The sequence below is a fragment of the Anarhichas minor genome, unplaced genomic scaffold, assembly GCF_050575085.1.
Source record: "Anarhichas minor isolate MPS153535 unplaced genomic scaffold, ASM5057508v1 ptg000005l, whole genome shotgun sequence".
Taxonomy (NCBI): Eukaryota; Metazoa; Chordata; class Actinopteri; order Perciformes; family Anarhichadidae; genus Anarhichas; species Anarhichas minor.
The window spans coordinates 671297-690734 of record NW_027466451.1 but is presented as its reverse complement, the minus strand read 5'-3'; the positions used below and the strand labels follow the sequence as shown (position 1 = coordinate 690734).

At 42.8% G+C, this 19438-nt stretch overlaps 1 protein-coding gene across 1 annotated transcript in view; it reads right to left on the bottom strand.

The window, feature by feature from the left end:
- znrf1 (zinc and ring finger 1) overlaps window positions 1-19438 on the bottom strand; it is a 63830-nt gene that overhangs the window by 17139 nt on the left and 27253 nt on the right. The window contains exon 2 of the mRNA XM_076075337.1: window positions 7755-7850. Coding sequence (XP_075931452.1) covers window positions 7755-7850 — 96 coding nt within the window. The remainder of the gene's footprint in view (window positions 1-7754; window positions 7851-19438) is intronic.

The window sequence follows — 19438 nt, the reverse complement described above, 5'->3', positions numbered from 1 at the left end:
ATGAGTAGCCTATAGTTGTGTTTGGAGTGTATAAGAAGTAACTTATATGATGTTGTTGCCCATATGTTGCTGTTTCATCCAAAAAAAAAAGTGGCCACGTCCACACTACTGGCTAATAATCATGCTATTTTCCGCATTTGAGTTTGAGGGGTTCTGAGCCCGTGAGCCCCCAAATTTGGGGGCGGCGAGAATAAGAGGTTTTAAACAACAAAATAACGGAGGACTTTTATTGTGAAAATGTTATAGGAAATTTTGAGTAACACAAGTATCCTAATACTGCAGGGAGGAAGATAATAGAAAATAACAAGGGACTTTTATTTGGTGTCTATCCACCGTTTTACAGCCGCTTCTTTGACCACAAAATATATTAGATCACCATCGAATCAGGCAAGTCACACGAGGACACAGCTGAGTTCGAATTGAAAAGTGTAGCCTTGTCCTTACTCTGTTCTCCAGTCCTAATTACTGAGTCTGAAAAGACTGATGCTGCCATTCTTCTTGGGAGGAAAGTCTCTGTTTTCTCTATTCTTAGTCTGTCTATTCTTAGTCTGCCTTTGCGTAGGAGATAAATGGGGCCATTCAAATTAAAAGTGTTTAGCATTAAAGCACTCTAAAGCTTCATAGGACTGATTTGTTAAGGAGGGCGCGAGAGGAACATTTAACATGAAAATGCTTCACCCTCTGGGGAGCATGAACATGCTCAGTAAGTTTCATTGCAATTGGTCTGTTTCTTGTCCACAGCCAATTTTGGCCTTCTGAGGTTACTTAGGAAAGGACAGAAGGCCATTTGGGTTTATCCTCTGGGAACCATGAATATGTCATAGCAATCGGAAAAGTAGTTGCCAAGATACGGTAGAGTTGGACGGACAAATTAACAGATAAATGGACTGACATTTACATCGTTAGGCCACTAGCAAATGATGTAAATAAGAACAGACAACACTGAATATTCAACCTGATCTCATTCCTACTCGTCATATTTTTCCGCTTGAAGTGGCAGCCTTTTGTGCCGTATCTTGACGCTAAAGGTTTGCACATGGTTAATGGAAATGGCGTTTATGAATATGTGTGCCTGAACGCCGTCTTCTACTGCGACTACAACGCCAGTGTGCGTCCGCTTACACCGGAGAAATGTAAGAAAATAAAGTAGTGTAGTGGACTTAAGGACTGTAGGACTGGTGGTGGAGGGTTAAGTGATTAGGTTATAGGGCTCACAGGGATAGCACTCTGATGCTGCTCAGGTTAAGGGTGATGGTTTCCCTTTTAAGTTGGGGGTTAAAGGTGAGAGGAAGTCAGTCTTTTGAGATGTCATGATTTTGGGAGTTGAAATAAATGGCGACGTTTGCTGTACTTGTTTATTCCGGCACTCCTACAGTAGTTTATTTATCTATTTTTAAAGCCAATTTCATTAAATTCTTTCCCACTTTAACGAATACAAAAGGTCAAACAGACATCTGTAGAACATTAGTTACATTACAAAACATTACAATACATCTGAGAACATGACCTGTCTTATAAATGTTTCTTGTAAAATTGTGTGAGAAATAGATTACTTAAAATCTAATGACTTATTTATTTAACTTCACTTTTATTTTGAAGTGCTCAAAAAACAGGACTATCAAAAAACATGATATTTTGCCAGTAGAATCAAATTGTTACAATATATTTAGTATATCAGTATTTGTGGTCGTACTCTCAGTCAGGTTAAGGATGTTCAGCTCCTGTGTTATGTCCACTAGGAATGCAAGGTCCATAACCCATCTTGGATCATCAAGTTCAGGAACATCCATTCTGCCATCTTCCATGAATTTCTTCACTTCTGCTCTTAACTCAAAACATCTCTTTAGGACATTCCCCCTGCTGAGCCAGCGCACCTCAGTAAAGTAAAGTACATCACCATATGTTGACTCGATTTCTTCTAAAAAGGCCCTGAACTGGCGGTGCTGTAAACTCCTGGACCTGATGTAATTGATACATTTCAGGACAACAGACATGACATGTTCATATTTCAAGCATTTGCTGCACAGTGCCTGTTGGTGTATAATGCAGTGCAGATCAACTGCTGCATCTGCATTTTCCTCTTCTAACTGTCTTTGTACCAGCGCTACCAGTCCGTTTTTTTTGCCCGTCATTGACGGGGCTCCATCAGTGGTAATGCCCACCAGTCTGTTCCATGGTAAACCAGCACGCTCAATCGCGTCGCACAGCTTCTGGAAAATATCCTTGGCTGTGGTGCGACCGTGCATTGGACACAAACTCAGCAATTCTTCTGTCACTTAGAATTGATCATTAACACCCCTGATGAAAATGGCTAGCTGGGCATTGTCGGTTTTGTCTGTGCTTTCGTCAAGTGCCACGAAGTATGAAGTGAAACCTCTGGCTTTTTCGCGTAACTGGTCATATATGTCACTCGATAGCTTGTTAACCCGCTCTTCCACTGTGTTCGCCGATAGAGAGATATTGCTGAACAAGCTCTTCTTTTCTGGACACAGAATATCAGCAACATGCAATCCTTCAGAAACTGCCCTTCGGTGAGCGGCTTTCCTGCTTTGGCGATTAACTCACTCACCACGTAACTTGCCTCAACTGCAGCATCACAATCCTTCTTGGCCTTATGGAAAATACTTTGCTGAGACGTTAGTCCTTTCTGGAGCTGCGTGGCTTGTTTGTTCCTCTCGTCTCCCTGGTACTTCTCAAACTGTTCTCCGTGTTTAGTCGAGTAATGACGCTTGAGATTATATTCCTTTAAAACAGCAACTTTTTCCTTGCATATCAGGCAAGTAGCATTTCAATTAAACTCCTCAAAAAAATATTGCAATGTCCATCTATCTTGAAACTGTCTGTGTTCATCTTCCACTTTCCTTTTTGGTTTGGAAAGACAAATATTTGTTGTTCGCAGCCAAACAACTGATAAATCCCCATGTAACTTGTTCTCTTCTTATCCAAAACTGCCCGGGGGCCGGCAGTTTGAGACCCCTGTATTACTGGGACCACTAAAATTATTGCAGATTAACACTTAATATCAAGGGATTTACATTATAGACACCACAACATGTGATGAAGCCTCTCATTTTAGTGTCAAACATTATGATTCTGTCTCCTCTCCGCCTCTCTCACCCACCCAGTCCCACCCTTTCAAAATAAAAGCCCCACAAATACAAGTTTCAATCCAAGAGTATGAATCTAAAATGCAGAAAAGAGAGTAGCGCTATCTCAATTGAACCTGAATGACACTACCGGTAACATTGGCGTGTGTATATATTGAGATTTCTTCGGGCAGTAGAAGCCACACTGTCAAAATTTCTTTAGGAATTTTCTAGTTGTCATTAGTGTGCAGTGAAAATGTGAAATCACATCTTATGGATAAAATAATTACATAAAAACTTTATGGATTTCAACTTTACTATAATATCTACTATATCTTTTCTCTCCTAACATGTCATTTAGAGCAGGGGTTTACAACAACTAACTTCATAGTGATTAACTAATAAATATTCTACCTAAAGCTAAGGTGGGTAATGTATTTTAGAAACATTTTTTTGTTATATTTGTTGAAATTCTCTGTCTATCTACCTGCCGGTCTACATATCACACAACCTACCTGTCTACATCCCTACCTGTCTACCTACCTGTCTATCTATCTACCTGCCTGTCTGTCTACCTGTCTATCTATCTGTCTATCTACCTGCCTACCTGCCTGTCTACCTACCTACCAGTCCGTCTATCTATCTGTCTGTCTGTCTGTGTCCATCTACCTGCCTGTCTACCTACCTGTCTGTCTGTCTGTGTCCATCTACCTGCCTGTCTACCTACCTGTCTGTCTGTCTGTGTCCATCTACCTGCCTGTCTACCTACCAGTCTGTCTATCTATCTGTCTACCTACCTGTCTACCTACCTGTCTATCTACCTGCCTGTCTATCTACCTACCAGTCTGTCTATCTATCTGTCTGTCTGTCTGTGTCCATCTACCTGCCTGTCTACCTACCTGTCTGTCTACCTGCCTGTCTACCTACCTGTCTGTCTATCTGTCTACCTACCTACCTGTCTTCCTACCTGCATTCACTCATTGCTCGTCATTGGAGTTTTCCAAAAGCGGCCATATTGACAGCTGTGAGTACTAACAGCAGCCATATTGGTTGTTTACGTTCCTAATGATAATTTTGGGGGAGGGGCTTTGGAAGGAGGCCTGATGGGACGTGCTGTCAGTGTTGAGGACTTGTAGACTAGATTTAGCGACTTTTAGAGCTAGTGCTGCTAGCTACTTTCATTGGAAAACAGTTGGCAGCACTGGTTTGGGTTTTTAAGTTGGATAATTTTTTTTAAATCGAGCAAACTCTTACTGGTTTCTCCAACGTTAGCGACCCATGCTTTAAATGATTGTACCAGTCAAACAGCAGAGAACTCCAGTGATCTAGTAACACTTCCACCAAGCTGGGATACTTGTGAAAGACAGATTTTAACAGCCAAAATGAATGGTGAGATATCCTGACTTTTAGTCTCTAGTACGGGCTCCAAATTGCATAACCTGCACCAGCTGCAAGGCTTTCACCATTAAGTATGTTATAAATGCAGGTTTGCCATCTCAACTAAGAACATCCAAATGAATCATCACTTTTAATGCCTAAACATAACTAAGTATTTCACAATCTTTTCCCAAACTAAAGTAGTCTTGTTGCCTTAAACATAACTGTTTCCTGAGTTGTTTCCTGGAAAGATGTAAGCTCATTTTGAAAAGACGTTTTGCATGTAAGGCGCTGAAATTGACACGTGCCACAGGACTTTTGTAGGAAAACAGATGAAAAATGAGGAGTAACTTTTTGTCAGATATCATACGAACTGTTGTACGAGGATACGTTGAATGATGACATATTTGGGCTTTTCCATCCTTTTAGATTCCTGCATCTACTGCACAGTAAATGAGCGATGACCTTGCTCAGAGATGTGCTGATGCGCGACAGTTAGCGGGCCCAGGTGATTGACAATGGACACCTGCGCATGCTGGGAAACAAGATGAGCTGCAGCTCGGCCCGTTTTGTGGTTCTCAATAACCCATGAGAGAGAGAGGGAGAGGGAGGGAGGGGAAAAAGACGGAGAGAAATTACAGAGAGATTACACGGCGGGAACAGAGCCTGACAGACAGACGGACTCACGGAGGACAGAGGGAGGACGAGAGTAATTTGCTGGAAATAAAGAGTGACAGGACAGACAGAGCCGTAGAAAAAAAAGAAGAGAGGAATTATGGGAGTCCTTCTCCTTTTACCCTCTCTCCTCATCCGTTATCAGCCATCAGGGTGCTCCATCACTCTGGATTCCCATCTTCCCTAAGACAGTTTCACTCTCCTCTCTCTGTCTCTGTCACTCTCTCCTCGTTCTGCTCACGGTCTGAGTCCGGCTGCAGGCGTGAAACTTACATTATTTTTTACTGCGCTGGCCTCATGGGCCCAGTCAAATGCTGTCTGTGGAGCTGTAAAATAACTCCCCACCTCTCCTTCCCTCTGACGACTTTACATGATTTAATCTGTGTGGTTATTACCATGAGACACACAGCATGTGCCCACACACACACACACACACACACACACACACACACACACACACACACACACACACACACACAGACTTCTACAAGGTGACCTTCAGGCTCCAGATCAGACAAACATGTGCCTAGTCTTGAGTCAAACTAGCAACTTGTCAATCAACGAGTCACGAGAGTCATTGAGCAGATGCGGCTACAGTCAATCACGTGTCTCCAAGCCACCAGGAGGGGTCCTCACTAAAAACAGCAGCCTGCTCGAGTAAGTAAACAGTTGGGATGAAGGTGTCTGCAGCAGTGTTACTCGCTCGTTTTGCTCTTTGTGTACATTTTTATTCCATTCGTAAATAGCCCCATATGGTATTGCCATGGACACAGAGTAACTATAAACATGACTGATTTTTGGGGGAAATTTGGATCTTTATTTTTTTTATACTTTTGCTGAAGTGAGCAGAAATGGCCAACATTCACCACTGCGATGATTTACTGCTTTTCTACACTTTTCAAATCAATATTTTTTGGGGTTTTGGACTGTTCTGGACAAAACGATTTGAAGACATCATCTTAGGCTCTGAGAAAGGTTAGTAGCAGCCTTATGTGTAGTTATCTGCAGTAGCGTTACTACTGTGTTCATTTTTCTATCGTGTCATTTTTATGATATGGTTAATATTGTTCCCTCTGATGTGAATAATATTTAAATGGTGCCCTTGAGTCTGTGGCGGAATGCGTGTTTTAGCAGTGCAGTTTTGCTGGAATGTCCAGAGGCCTGTTGAATCGAGTTTTATGTTATTCTACCTGCTTTGTTGTCATATCAATATATGTGGCTGGTTCTTGTGAGTTTGTTCTTGTCATTGTGTTTACTATATTGATTTTAACTATATTGCCCGTTAATGACGAAGCATCCCGTCATTCGCGTATTCATGTATCTGCACTGCGTTTTTTTAAAGAATCTTGCTCATGTGAAAGTTTATATCAAAGGTTGTGACATGCATTTGTATTATTGAATTTGTGCTCATACAAAGACAATGTAATGAATGACTTTAAAACAGCTCAGTTGTTTTTTATACATGAAGATGTTGTAACTTTGTTTTCTACTGTCATATGTTCCACCTTTTTTGCGTCGTCATCCACCAGGGACACTTGGATGATTTTGTCATCTCAGCATTCATTGGTTGAACCAATACGACAAATTCCCAAAAGTGTATGGTGCTCCTTTAGGATTCACTAAATAGCATTTCCCCAAAACATGAAATACACTACGGAGTAACAGATTAGTGGTCACAAAATCGAATCAGTCAACTGGTGGTTTAATAACAGGCGGAGAGGAGAGACAGTAAGGGATGAGCTAACAGAGTAACACATATCAGCTGATGATCAGGTGATCAACACGGCAAAATAAAAGACCCTGACATGCCCGGCTCTCGAAGAACTACACACCACAGTGTTTCTCTGTATCACGTGGAAACCCAGAGAGACCAAGCTGAGCATCGATCTTCAAGGTTATTGACGGAAAACAATTTTTGTATGACGACACGCTAAACAAAATTGAAATATGGTAGTTTGTGTTATGAAATTATACCGCCAGCATCTGAGATCAGACTTTTGACAAGTAATATGGTGTAAAATAAGAAATGTCAGCATATTAAAGTTTTTAAAGTTGTTTTTGTTTTTGATTCATTTGTCAAATTAAATTAATAAAAAATGTAAAAGGTTAGACAGATTCAAGTGCCGTCATTTTTAAGCAATATGCAATGATTTGCTCCGTTAAGTAAATTGTGTAGAAGTGTAAAGAAGACACCTGGAAACCCTCCACTATGCATGCATTCAAATCCACTGTTGCATCGTTCTTCGGTTTGTCCTTCTCGTCCTCCCGACCTGAAAACTAGCAGTTGACATCCTTGTGTGGATTGTCTCTATATTTGCACTAATTGCTGTATTTTTTGGGAACCAAACTGTTCCTTTTGGTGGCATTCAGCCATGATGTCTGTCTCTACTAATGCTATGTGTAAACTCATTCTATGACTTTTTATGATTTTTCCTTATTCCCTCTCATTCATATTTATCCTGTTTTAGAAGGTCTAGCTCAACGACACGCGTATGAAAAAACTACCAAAGTATAAATCAGGGCCGTTAGTAGCTCATTACTTTCCCACGTTCCACATCGAACCTCCTGTCTGATGAAGAAAATGTACCTACAGAAAGAGACAAAAGCCTTCCTTACCATTGTAGGAGAGGCGAGGCTTGCTTAGACACATGATGAAGTGAACTTCCATTTCATTTGACGCCACGGACTTGGAGCAGACAGGACACTTGAATCCTAGGAAGAAATACAGAGGACAGATGAGTGAAAAATCAAATAAATACCTCTTAAATAAATGAATAACGATCATAAATGTATGATATAATGTTAATATAATAATAAAAGCTGCATCATGATGTGATTTTAACCCAGTTGACAGCCTATAACATCATTACAAAGCATATATATATATATACATAAATATATATATATAAGGGCTTGAGATTAAAATGGTGGTACACATTTATCTTCTAAGACAATGATGTAATGTCTAGGAGCCCTGGTGATAAATCACCCATCAGTAGACCGAGTAGAAGTGATGCTGTTTTTTCTCCAGGGCCCGTGGAGCCCATCTAATGACAAACCATGACAAACTAGGCGTGGATGCTGTGATATAAAGCACGGTTCGGCCCGGACGAAACATTCCTCTTTGAGTCTCCAACAAAGTCACGGTAGGGTCAGATGTTGGAATGCGAAGCTATTTAACACCAGTGATGTTTTACATTTCATCATTATGACTTTAAAAGCAGCTAAAAGGCTCTGGCGCTAACATCTAAAAAAAGTGTGAACCAAAACTCTAAAGACAACTAATGAAATGTGGATTGAGGCATTGAATCTTTTTTTCCCCATTATTCTGAAACAGCTATTAAATCAGTAAGGATTGTAGCTGCTGCACTTTATACAAGCAAATGTTAAGTGAAGCAAGATCTAAAGGTCAGCACGATAATATGACATGAACACAGGCAACACAACATAAATGAAAGATGCCACTGTGACAAGGATCTTCTTCTGAATGGAAAACATTGCCCTTCAATATGGTGTGTGGTTGTGTTTGCATTTATCTTTTTACAGCTACTTTTCTGGGTTGTACTGTAACCTGTGAGTACAACCCAGTAAGTTAACTGGTGACTTTCAGCCGAATGCATCCATGGTTGCTCGTAGCAATTTAGTAACGTACGAGGAAACCTACATATTCGGTTGGTATTTTCAACAGCTGCCGTCGAGCAACCACAACGCATTCGGCTGACAGTCAGCAGTTAAACACCATTAACCAGTTAGCTAGCAAGCTGAAGTTTGCCACTACTGTTGGAGGAGCTGTGATCTGCGCAGGTTCTAACCAGACTCCTAGACATTGTTGTCAAAATTTACGTTACATAGAAAGTAAAGGTAGATGTAGAAAATTGCACACTTTTTAGGACAGCTTGCATTCAAACGCCATGTGACCATGACAACAAAACTCACCAAACTTTAAGGTAACTAACTAAAGATGTTGTTGTGCCTCAACCTAACCCAACCTTAACCATAGCATTGTCACATCATATGATCCCATATTATCAGTGAATTGTAACGGTTTTGGAAGGCACAGAGAAACAATGTTGTCCTGCCGATAGCGGCAACAAAAGTCATCTAACTTTAAGGTAATTAACTAACTAAGATGTTTTCTTCCCTCTCACCAACCCATTCTCACTCCCAATTCGTCAAATACCAATGCTTTGTCGTGCCCATCGGCGTCTGATACCATCGCACCGAAGCAGCCTTTAGCGTCTGTATGAGGCGGATCGGGCTTTCCAGTAACTCCAAGGTAAACCCAACGGATGTGAGCAAGAAAGTCAACATAGGACAGGTAAAACAAACACAGGACTTTCACCCAGGAGAGCGCCGCCCGTGCTGTTCGTGTGAAACCAAGTTAACGTTGACTTGTATAACTCTGGTTTTGTTACGTAAATTGCATACTTAACTAACGTCAGTTACGTAACATACACACTTATTTTTCATAATAAACCTTAATCTTACAACACAAACTACCTAAACCTCACTATGAAATTTTAAAGAAGTAAGTAAACCTACAATGAAAGTTTATTTTGAAAAGACACTATGCAAGTAAAGAGGTAACTATCATGTCATCCCTGAAAAAAACTAAACTAAACAAAACTGACACTAGAGGGGAACCTAGAGCGTCATAGTTTAAAGCTTACGGCCACTGACAAAGCGTGTGTGTTTAGACGAGTTGGGAGTGAGAATATGTTGCCCCCACACATTTACACACACTACCTTGGTTGGTCTGTTTTGATGGGACCCATTAGGCCTAACTATATTAGTTTAACACATAACAGATAATTACATCAACCACTGGGCCCCATGAGCCGAGTTTGCACACAGCTGAAAACAGACCCGACTGCTCTGCGATCAAGACTTTTGATCAAAACAGCAGTCCTTGACTCTAAGCAGAGGTCAAGGATCAGTCCGATTGGGAGAGCAGGTCATATATATACTTGCAAAGTTATGATACCATCAAGCTGGGAAAACAGTTTTCAGCCAACGACCCCTCATCAGTTTGGAGAGGTCTGCAGATACTCACTAACTACAGGAGCCCCCCCCCCCAAGGAGAATCACCAACTGGCTGACGACCTGAATGTTTTCTACTGCAGGTTTGATAAACCCACTTTCACCCCCCCCCCCCCCCCCCAACTGCTCTGACATCGAACAACCACCTACACCCCTTGCCTCCTCCTCACCTCTCCCAACCGACCTCCCACCAGCACTGAGGATCTGCGAAGAGGATGTGAGTCGTCTCTTTCACAGACAGAACATCAGGAAGGCACCAGGCCCAGACGGTGTGTCCGCCTCCTACCTGAAATTCTGTGCTGACTAGCTGGCCCCCATCTTCACACAGATCTTCAACCAATCATTGGAGCTGTGTGAAGTCCCCTCCTGCTTCAAACGCTCCACGAACATCCCGGTACCCAAGAAATCCTCCATCACAGGAATAGATGACTACAGGCATGTTGCCCTGACGTCTGTGGTCATGAAATCCTTTGAGAGACTGGTGTTGACCCACCTGAAGGACATCACAGGGCCCCTGCTGGACCCCCTGCAGTTTGCCTACCGTGCAAACAGGTCGGTGGATGATGCAGTCAACATGGGACTGCACTACATGCTGCAACACCTCGACTCCCCAGGGACATATGCAAGGGTTCTGTTTGTGGACTTCAGCTCTGCGTTCAACACCATCATCCATCATCCCAGCAATACTCCAACCCAAACTCTCCCAGCTCACTGTGCCAGCCTCCACCTGTCAGTGGATCACAAACTTCCTGACTGACAGGACGCAGCAGGTGAGGCTGGGAAAAATCCCATCCAGCACCCAGACTATCAGCACTGGCGCCCCCCAGGGATCTGTGCTCTCCCCACTGCTCTTCTCCCTCTACACAAACGACTGCACCTCAGAGGACCATACTGTTAAACTCCTGAAGTTCTCAGACAATACAACGGTCATCGGCCTCATCAGAGACGGTGACGAATCTGGATCCACAATCTCCCAGGACCTGAAGTGGGCCTCCAACATCGACACATTTAGGAAAAAGGCCCAGCAGAGGTTGTACTTCCTGCGCCAGCTCAGGAAGTTCAACCTGCCTCAGGAGCTGCTGATTATTTTTTACTCCACCATCATCCAGTCTGGTCTCTGTTCTTCCATAACTGTCTGGTTTGGATCGGCCACCAAACAGGACAGAAACAGACTACAACGGATTATCAGGTCTGCAGAGCGAATCATTGGTTCCAGCCTGCCCTCCATCCTGGACTTGTTCACCTCCAGAGTCAGGAAACGGGCAGGAAAGATCACTGCAGACCCTTCACACAAGCTGTTCCAACTCCTCCCCTCTGGTAGGCGCTACAGAGCTCTGTATGCCAAAACCACCAGACACAGGAACAGCTTCTTTCCGCTGGCTGTCATGCTCATGAACAATTAATCAGTCAAACTGCACTATCACCTTAATTCTATTGACACTGTTGTTGTATTGTTGTATAGGGTTATGGTCATTCATATATATATATATACACTTTTGGATAGATATTTATATTGTACATAGTAGTTAAATGTTTGTGCTTACCTCTGTTCTACGTTTTTTGTTTTTTTTGTTGTCCTTGTTTTTTGTTTTTTATATATTACAATTTTTTTGATTGATAAATAAAAACACTACATCAGTGGTGTATTATTTGTCCGTGTTTTAATTGTTTAACTGTCTGCAAACACAATCAGCTGTTTGTCTAAGAAATATTGTACAAATAAGAATTTTAAAAAGCTTCAGAATCAGAGATATGGAGGTTCGGCAGTTTTACAATTTGTCAGGTTACACACACGGACAATTTCCCAACACACAGAACACCCCCCTCCACATGGCACCTGACACACTTTTCCTTTGGCTGCTATTTTCAGATGCTCCATAGGGAGGAGCAGGAAGAGAGATGAGTAAAAAAGAGGTGCAGAAGGACGGTGAGAGAGTCCAAGTGGAGGAATGAAGGGTTATGATACATGGTCCAGCAGGACTCTAGCCGTGCAGTCAGGGAGATGTGTGTGCATGTGTGCGTGTGTGTGTGTGTGTGTGTGAGAAGTTGCCTTTCGACTCAGCCAAGCACCACAAATCCTTGAGGACTTTTCATATCCAAGGAGCGCTTAAGGTCAGATAGGGATGAAAATAAATGAAAGGACTGGATCATAAATTAATTATAGCGGTGCCTATGTGAAAGTGTGGATGTGTGTGTGTTTGAGCAACTTGTGCCAGAATTCCTGCACCGCACAATACTGTGCAGATCTGGTTTATGTCGAATTGGCACATTTCTCTCAAATGTGTTTCTTGACTGTCATCGCTGTGGACGTCAGTACTTTAATGATCACCAGCGACGGGACGCTCTCTACCAGATGACACAGAGGAGAGCCCTTACTGACTGCTGCTGAGGAGACGTATTTAATGTTAAATTCTGAAGTACGTGTCTGCATCTTGATCAATATGTTGAGATGAAAAAGGGAAATTGGATTTATGGTTTTTTGTGGTGCTATTTGTCATGTAGGGCTAATAAAGTTTGTTTGTTTTTTAATACAAATCTTACCTCTTGCAGTTCTAAATAATCTTTGTAAAAGGCCAGTGGATAGAGTGGATACTTTGACAAACTAAATGTCATTATGTTATAGATTTTTTAAAACTGAAATATGCTGCTGAACCTTAAAGTTCTATTGTCTTTTACGTCAATATATATATGGCTTCTTCTTTAGATGATGATAAGTGGCAATGACAACATTGACGCTGACATAAACCTTTGTACTTATGTATATATTGCTGTTGTTTTGTAATCATTGCTATATTTGTTATACATTTTAAATATTTTTTTACTATAAGTTTGACAAATGTCACTGGAGGACATTCAAGCTCTACTTAGTCTATGTCCCTTGTCTATACATCCTTATCATCATCAAGATGGCTAGCTCAGTGTGTTGGTGCGCATTGTTTTTGTTTCTGATAAACCATTTCTTATTCTGATCATATTTAGCAGTTCAAGCTAATGTTGAGAAACCTTATTGGAGAACGCTAGATTTTAGAAATTAGCCAACATAAAAACCCAGCCCAGTGCTGCCAACTGTTTTCCAATGAAAGTAGTTAGCAGCACTAGATCCACAAGTTGCTAAATCTAGCAAGAAAGTCTCCAAGTCCTCAACACTGACAGCATGTCACTTCAGGCCTCCCTCCAAGGCCCCTCCCCCAAAATTATCATTATGAACATAAACAACCAACATGGCTATTTTTAGCACTCACAGCTGTTAAGATTGCAGCTTGTGGAAAACCGTGGGGATGAGCAATGAGTGAATGGGCAGAATACGCACAGGCAGGTCGGACATCCAATCATTTCATTCGGGCTTATTACAGTCCTGCAACAGCCTTTTTTTTTTTTGTCACAGCATTTGAAAAAAATGTTTTCTAAAAAGATTACCAACCTAAGCTTTAATAGGGTTACATTAGATGAAGTGCTATTGCAACATGGAGGGGGAAATCAATTTGAGAGCACGAATAAAAAAATTGAGAAACATTTTGGAAACATTGAAGTTATTGTTATTTTGCCTAACCACAACATATTCATGATTCTCTGGCTTGAATAAATACTTTACATTACACTATGAATTCAACCCATGAAGCTCACTTAGGTTGTCCATATATTGTCAATTAGATTGTCCTGATAACACTGTTTAATATGCAATGCATCAGTCGACACAGATACACTGTATGTTCACCTAACTAATGCTGAAACAACGTCCAAGGTAGCATCACAACGTTATAAGCTGTGGCGTGGACACACTAATAAATGTGATAATACAACAATATTAATAACACAGCTTAAGGCACTGTAACCTGAATAAAGGAGATCCTAAAACGCATACTGAGCAAAATGAAAAACTAAAACAACCAAATCTTATATATGCCTTGTGACTAAAAAATATAATGTAATCTGAATGTTTGAAACTATTACCTTTACCAATACAAACACATTCAGTGGGTGTCTTTTCAGAATATTGAATGTAGGTCACCCACGTAAAGGCAGCGCTCAAACACTTGAAGATTTAGCCGTTAGCCGTTGTGTAGATGATTAAAATACGCCGTTAGCATAGTTATAATGCTAGCTCACTAATACATGAGCCGTTCAGAATAAAAGCCCCAATATGGACTATGGTCAACACATCTGACCCAAACACTAAAAATAGCGCTGTTTTATAATATTGTAAACTGGTAAGATTCTAAATTACATTTTACAACAAAAAAAACATTCCACAACAACAACAAAATGCTATGCTAATAAACTTTTTTTGCTAAATTGCCAAACTGCCTTAGTTAGCCGTGGATACTTCCCTCTCAAGCTAAACTGCAAGAATACTAGTAACTCTGTACACATATTTCTCCATGTTTGAAGCTCTAAATAGTCATGGCTATGTTGGAAAAAAATGTAAGTTAAGTTTAAGAAGTAATTTGGTCTCCTAAAAATGCTGGTTTTGGCAATTCAAGTCACAGGTTATGGTGCTAAGCAATAGCACACTTCCTGTTCATATAACGCTACAGATTTTTCTGTGATCCGTCTTCACTCTGGTATGAAACTCAAGTCAGTCAGTCCGATCGGCTGCAGCGTCCAATCACATGACTGATGAACAATGAGGGGGCGTGTCGGCCGTTAAAAGACTTCCTGGAAGTCTGTTCTCCTGGGTCCTCGGTCATGGCTCCTCCGAGGTCCCTCCTCCATCCTCGATCCTCGCTCCTCCAAGCTACTTTAGAGCTTTGGGACGGCCGTCAATATGGCGGCGCAGAAACAACTTCTGCTTCAAGCGAGGATCGAGGAGCGAGGAAATGACAATTAAGAGACTTGGGATGTACCCATAGTCCGGTGCTGCAGACACGCCCCCTCTGTGACAGTCACACAGACACACACCTGGGGCAGGTGCTGACAGAAGCAGTAGAGTGGAACTAGACAGGTCCAATAGTAATATCACTACAGAAAGGTCTACCCTCTCCCCAGGCAATGTAATTCTCATCTTTTTGAAAATAATGTCACAGTAATGGTAAACATTATTGCAGTGTATTTGAATGACATAACCTGACAGGAAGTAAACATAGACCCAAGTTGTTGCTGAGCAGTTCAGTTCAGTTGAAACAGTGGAAGCTAGCTCACTGGCTGTTTCTTTCTTTCAATATTGATCAAAGGACGAGGGCATCAACATACCTCATGTTGCACTTAAACTTAACAGAATTGAGTATATTTGAATGTTTTATTTATTTATTTAATTTTGTTTCAAATTGGACATCTTCAATATTTTTGTTTTCATGTAAGACTATAGCCCGAAGTTATTTTCTTTAAGTGTTCTTGAAGTTCTTTAATTAATAAATGGAAAGCAAAGTTATATTTGTCTCCTCCCCTTTTCTTTGTTGATCCGAACCGTGACTCAAGAACCATGATCCGAACCGAACCGTGAGGTTTGTGATCCGTTGCACCCCTATTTACAATGTTTACTGAGGTAATAACTCAAGTGAGAAGTAGAGTCATTTTCTCATGGACTTCTATACAACCAGAGGAGTCGCCCCCTGATGGACATTAGAGAGACTGACTGTTTATGACACTTCCGCATTGGCTTCACTTTTCAGAACTGGAGACTGTCATTTACTTGAGTTAACTTGAATGCATCAGCTTTGGAAAAATTTGCGCAGAGGTGTTCATGATACTAACGATTGTTGAGCTCTGTATTTATTCTATTCAGAAATTCAGCCCTACTCTGCGGGGAAAAGCCAAAAACAAATTCTTCCTCCTGTGCATGATCATGTTTTGATTCAGAGAGGAGTTCTACAATGAAACAAGAGTTAACTCACTTTAAATAGTAATCAAATATAAATGTACATGTACAACCACCACTGTACTCTCTCCCATACACAAAAAGGTAGTGTTGGTAAGGTATTCACATGCATGATAGACACATAAACGCACACAGTGGAAAAAAAACAGAGTTCTATCCTCTCAAACATGCCCACCGTTGGCTTGAAACAGGTTAGAGGGTGAACTGATGATGCTGCATGTAATCTGTTCTGTGGAGTTCACTCACCCTTCTGAGGTGAAAAGCAATTACTCAGCAACCCCATTACTTCCTCTGTCCTCATCTCTTTGTCTCACTGAGTGGATGTCTGCATGCTATTGTTTTCAGATTACAGACACATAAATCAATCTTCCACTTTTATATCCCGGTGCTTTTTAATTTACTGCAAATGGCAATAGTGATACAAACGTACCTTGTTTCTACAGGACAATAATCTGATTAAATTAGTTGCAGCAAAGTCAAGCTCACATTCAATTCTACCCACAATTCTCACAAAAAAAAACAATTATGGTGTTCAAAAATGGCATATTTCTTCAGACACATGGTTGCATAGTTTTTAAGTTATGGTGATAAAGCTGCTTGAAAGTCACGTCTGACATTAAAAGGTTATCTGACCTATTAGAACCATAAAGGTTTTTTTGGCTTGTCTCCATAGGTGTACCCCTTTTTGGTTCCTGATCAGACCTGGTACAATTTTCCAGCTGGAGCCCTTTCAGAGTGTTCTACCCAGAACCATTTGTGAAAGGTTCCACCCAGTATCGCCTATGAGAAGTTCTACAGAGAACCCCCTTATGGCACAATCTTTGATCTTTGAATAATGATCAAATAGTTCCAAGTGAACTATTTTACTTCTAGATAGGACCCTTTTTCTGTATGTCATACCGCTGTCTCTCTCTCCCCTTGTTTCCTGCCTGCCTCTTCACTGTCAACTCTGATCCATGCCTTCAGCCGAATAACAATGGAGGTCAATGGAATTATTTTTCACTTTGTGGTGCTAAAAATGTAGAAAATACATTAAAATATAACAGTAACGGTCTGAATCAGCTTGCCTGATACGCTAAGTAATCCATACCTCACCGTAAACAGTTATTTATTGGATCTCTAGATAAATTGATCCAGACTCCAGAACTTTGGCAAACCTCTATATGCTGTATTTCCTACTTGTAGGAAATGTTCATGTACATGCAGCCATGGGATGAGCGAGTGTAAAGAAAAACCTCCCCCAGTTCTCTCCGGTAGAGAGAATGATTAAGGGTCTGCTGCCAGAAATAACTCTTCCTAGCTGCTGCTCGGCCTGTGCTTGCATCATAGGGTTTAGGATTTGGAGGGATGAAAAAGAGCCTTCCCACCAGATTCTGATTATTGACAAGTGTACATAGACGTACTCCAACATGTACATGGGGTCGAGTACAGTGCTTCTTTAGGCACAGAAATAAATCATCCTCCCACACATGCACTGCACACACAAACAAATAAATACGCAGCTGATACATCACATACATGGGCCACACAGTTAGCGACTGACCGGCGTTCACACAGTCAGCTGGATGTTGTGGCTGGATTTCACGGCCGAACACAAGCATTGGGGGAACATCTGTGCCGCTGAACTGGTTGCGGGATTCGGGAATATAGGTCAGCACTGCAATTTATTCCTCTGCCTCTCTCTCCCACACACACACACATTCACACTCTCCCCATCTTCCCTCTTCTCTTTCCTCCCTGTTAGCTCAGCGCAGTGAACGCACAGAGGAGGCATGAGGACACAAACATACACATTCTGCATACATACAAGGGCAGAATGATGTGATGGAGAAACTGCGAGCGAAATTTGGAGATTTTTGTTGCTGTGACAACTACATAGCCGTAAAATTTTCTTTTTTTAAAAATAGGCAGAACACGAGGTCAGGAAAAAGAGAGACAGAGTTAGAAAAGGAGGAGAAGACAGATAGTCTTGGACCTAATTTTAAATGGTCCCTACAAGCAATAATGTAAGGTATAAAGGGTATCAAAGGTTGCATCAGGCGTGTGGCTGTATGTCAACACCGTAATAGGTACTGCAATTGCTATGGGCTGGCCAATTACGAGCGGCGAGGGCTCCGGCGGTCGCCGTGGCAGTCGGTGGGCAAGGCGACAGTTGCCATGGACAGCGCCTAAATGTCGTCACGGCTGTCACGATCAGGCTTTGCCCTGTGTGTTCTGTGTCTGTTTCTTTCTGTAGCTCCTCACTCACCTAATCAGTTCATTCAGTGCACCTGCCAGTCACACTCACCTCATCAGCTCATTACTCTCACCTGTTCACTCTGCCTAGTCACTATTTAAACCCCTGTCTTTCACTCACTCACTGCCAGATCATTGTGTTTGTTTCCTACCTACCTGCCTGTTTTGCTCATCCTGTTCCCGGTTTCCCAGTCTGTCTGCCCTGCCTTGTCCTGCCGGATTTTCCCCCTCGTCTTTTGTCTTGTCCTTGGATTACCTGTTTTTGTTTGTTAGCTATTAAAGACCTTTTTTCCCCTACTCTGACTGTCTGCGCTTGAGTCCTCATCATGCCCCGTGACAGAATGATCTGGCCTACAATGGACTCAGCAGACCATGGGTTGGAGTGCCGTCTCCCTGAGTGGTATGAGCAGTTCATGGGAACCCGCCTGGCCTTTGGTGGGCCTCGGAGTGTCCAGAAGGCGAACCGCGACCTGATGGACTGCCAGCTCAACACTCGTAGGAGACAGAGAAAGAAGGGTCAGACTTCCATCCCCGCTGGGCCGCAGCGATCCCCCGCTCCCGCTGGGCCGCAGCGATTCCCTGCTCCCGCTGGGCCGCAGCGATTCCCCGCTCCCGCTGGGCCGCAGCTAACTCCAGCTCCCCGTGTCCTGTCGGCGGTCCGACCGACTCCACCTCCCCGTGTCCGGTCGGCGATCCAGCCTACTCCAGCTGTCGCCTCGGAGCAGCAGCTATCCACAGTCCGGGCCGCCGCCGTCTTCGAACCGCAGCGACCTCCAGTCCGGGCCGCCGCCGTCTCCGAACCGCAGCGACCTCCAGTCCGGGCCGCCGCCGTCTCCGAACCGCAGCGACCTCCAGTCCGGGCCACCGCCGTCTCCGAACCGCAGCGACCTCCAGTCCGGGCCGCCGCCGTCTCCGAACCGCAGCGACCTCCAGTCCGGGCCGCCGCCGTCTCCGAACCGCAGCGACCTCCAGTCCAGCCCCTGGAGCCCTGTTCCCCGTCTGATCTCCAGCCCCTGGAGCCCTGTTCCCCGTCTGATCTCCAGCCCCTGGAGCCCTGTTCCCCATCTGATCTCCAGCCCCTGGAGCCCTGTTCCCCGTCTGATCTCCAGCCCCTGGAGCCCTGTTCCCCGTCTGATCTCCAGCCCCTGGAGCCCTGTTCCCCGTCTGATCTCCAGCCCCTGGAGCCCTGTTCCCCGTCTGATCTCCAGCC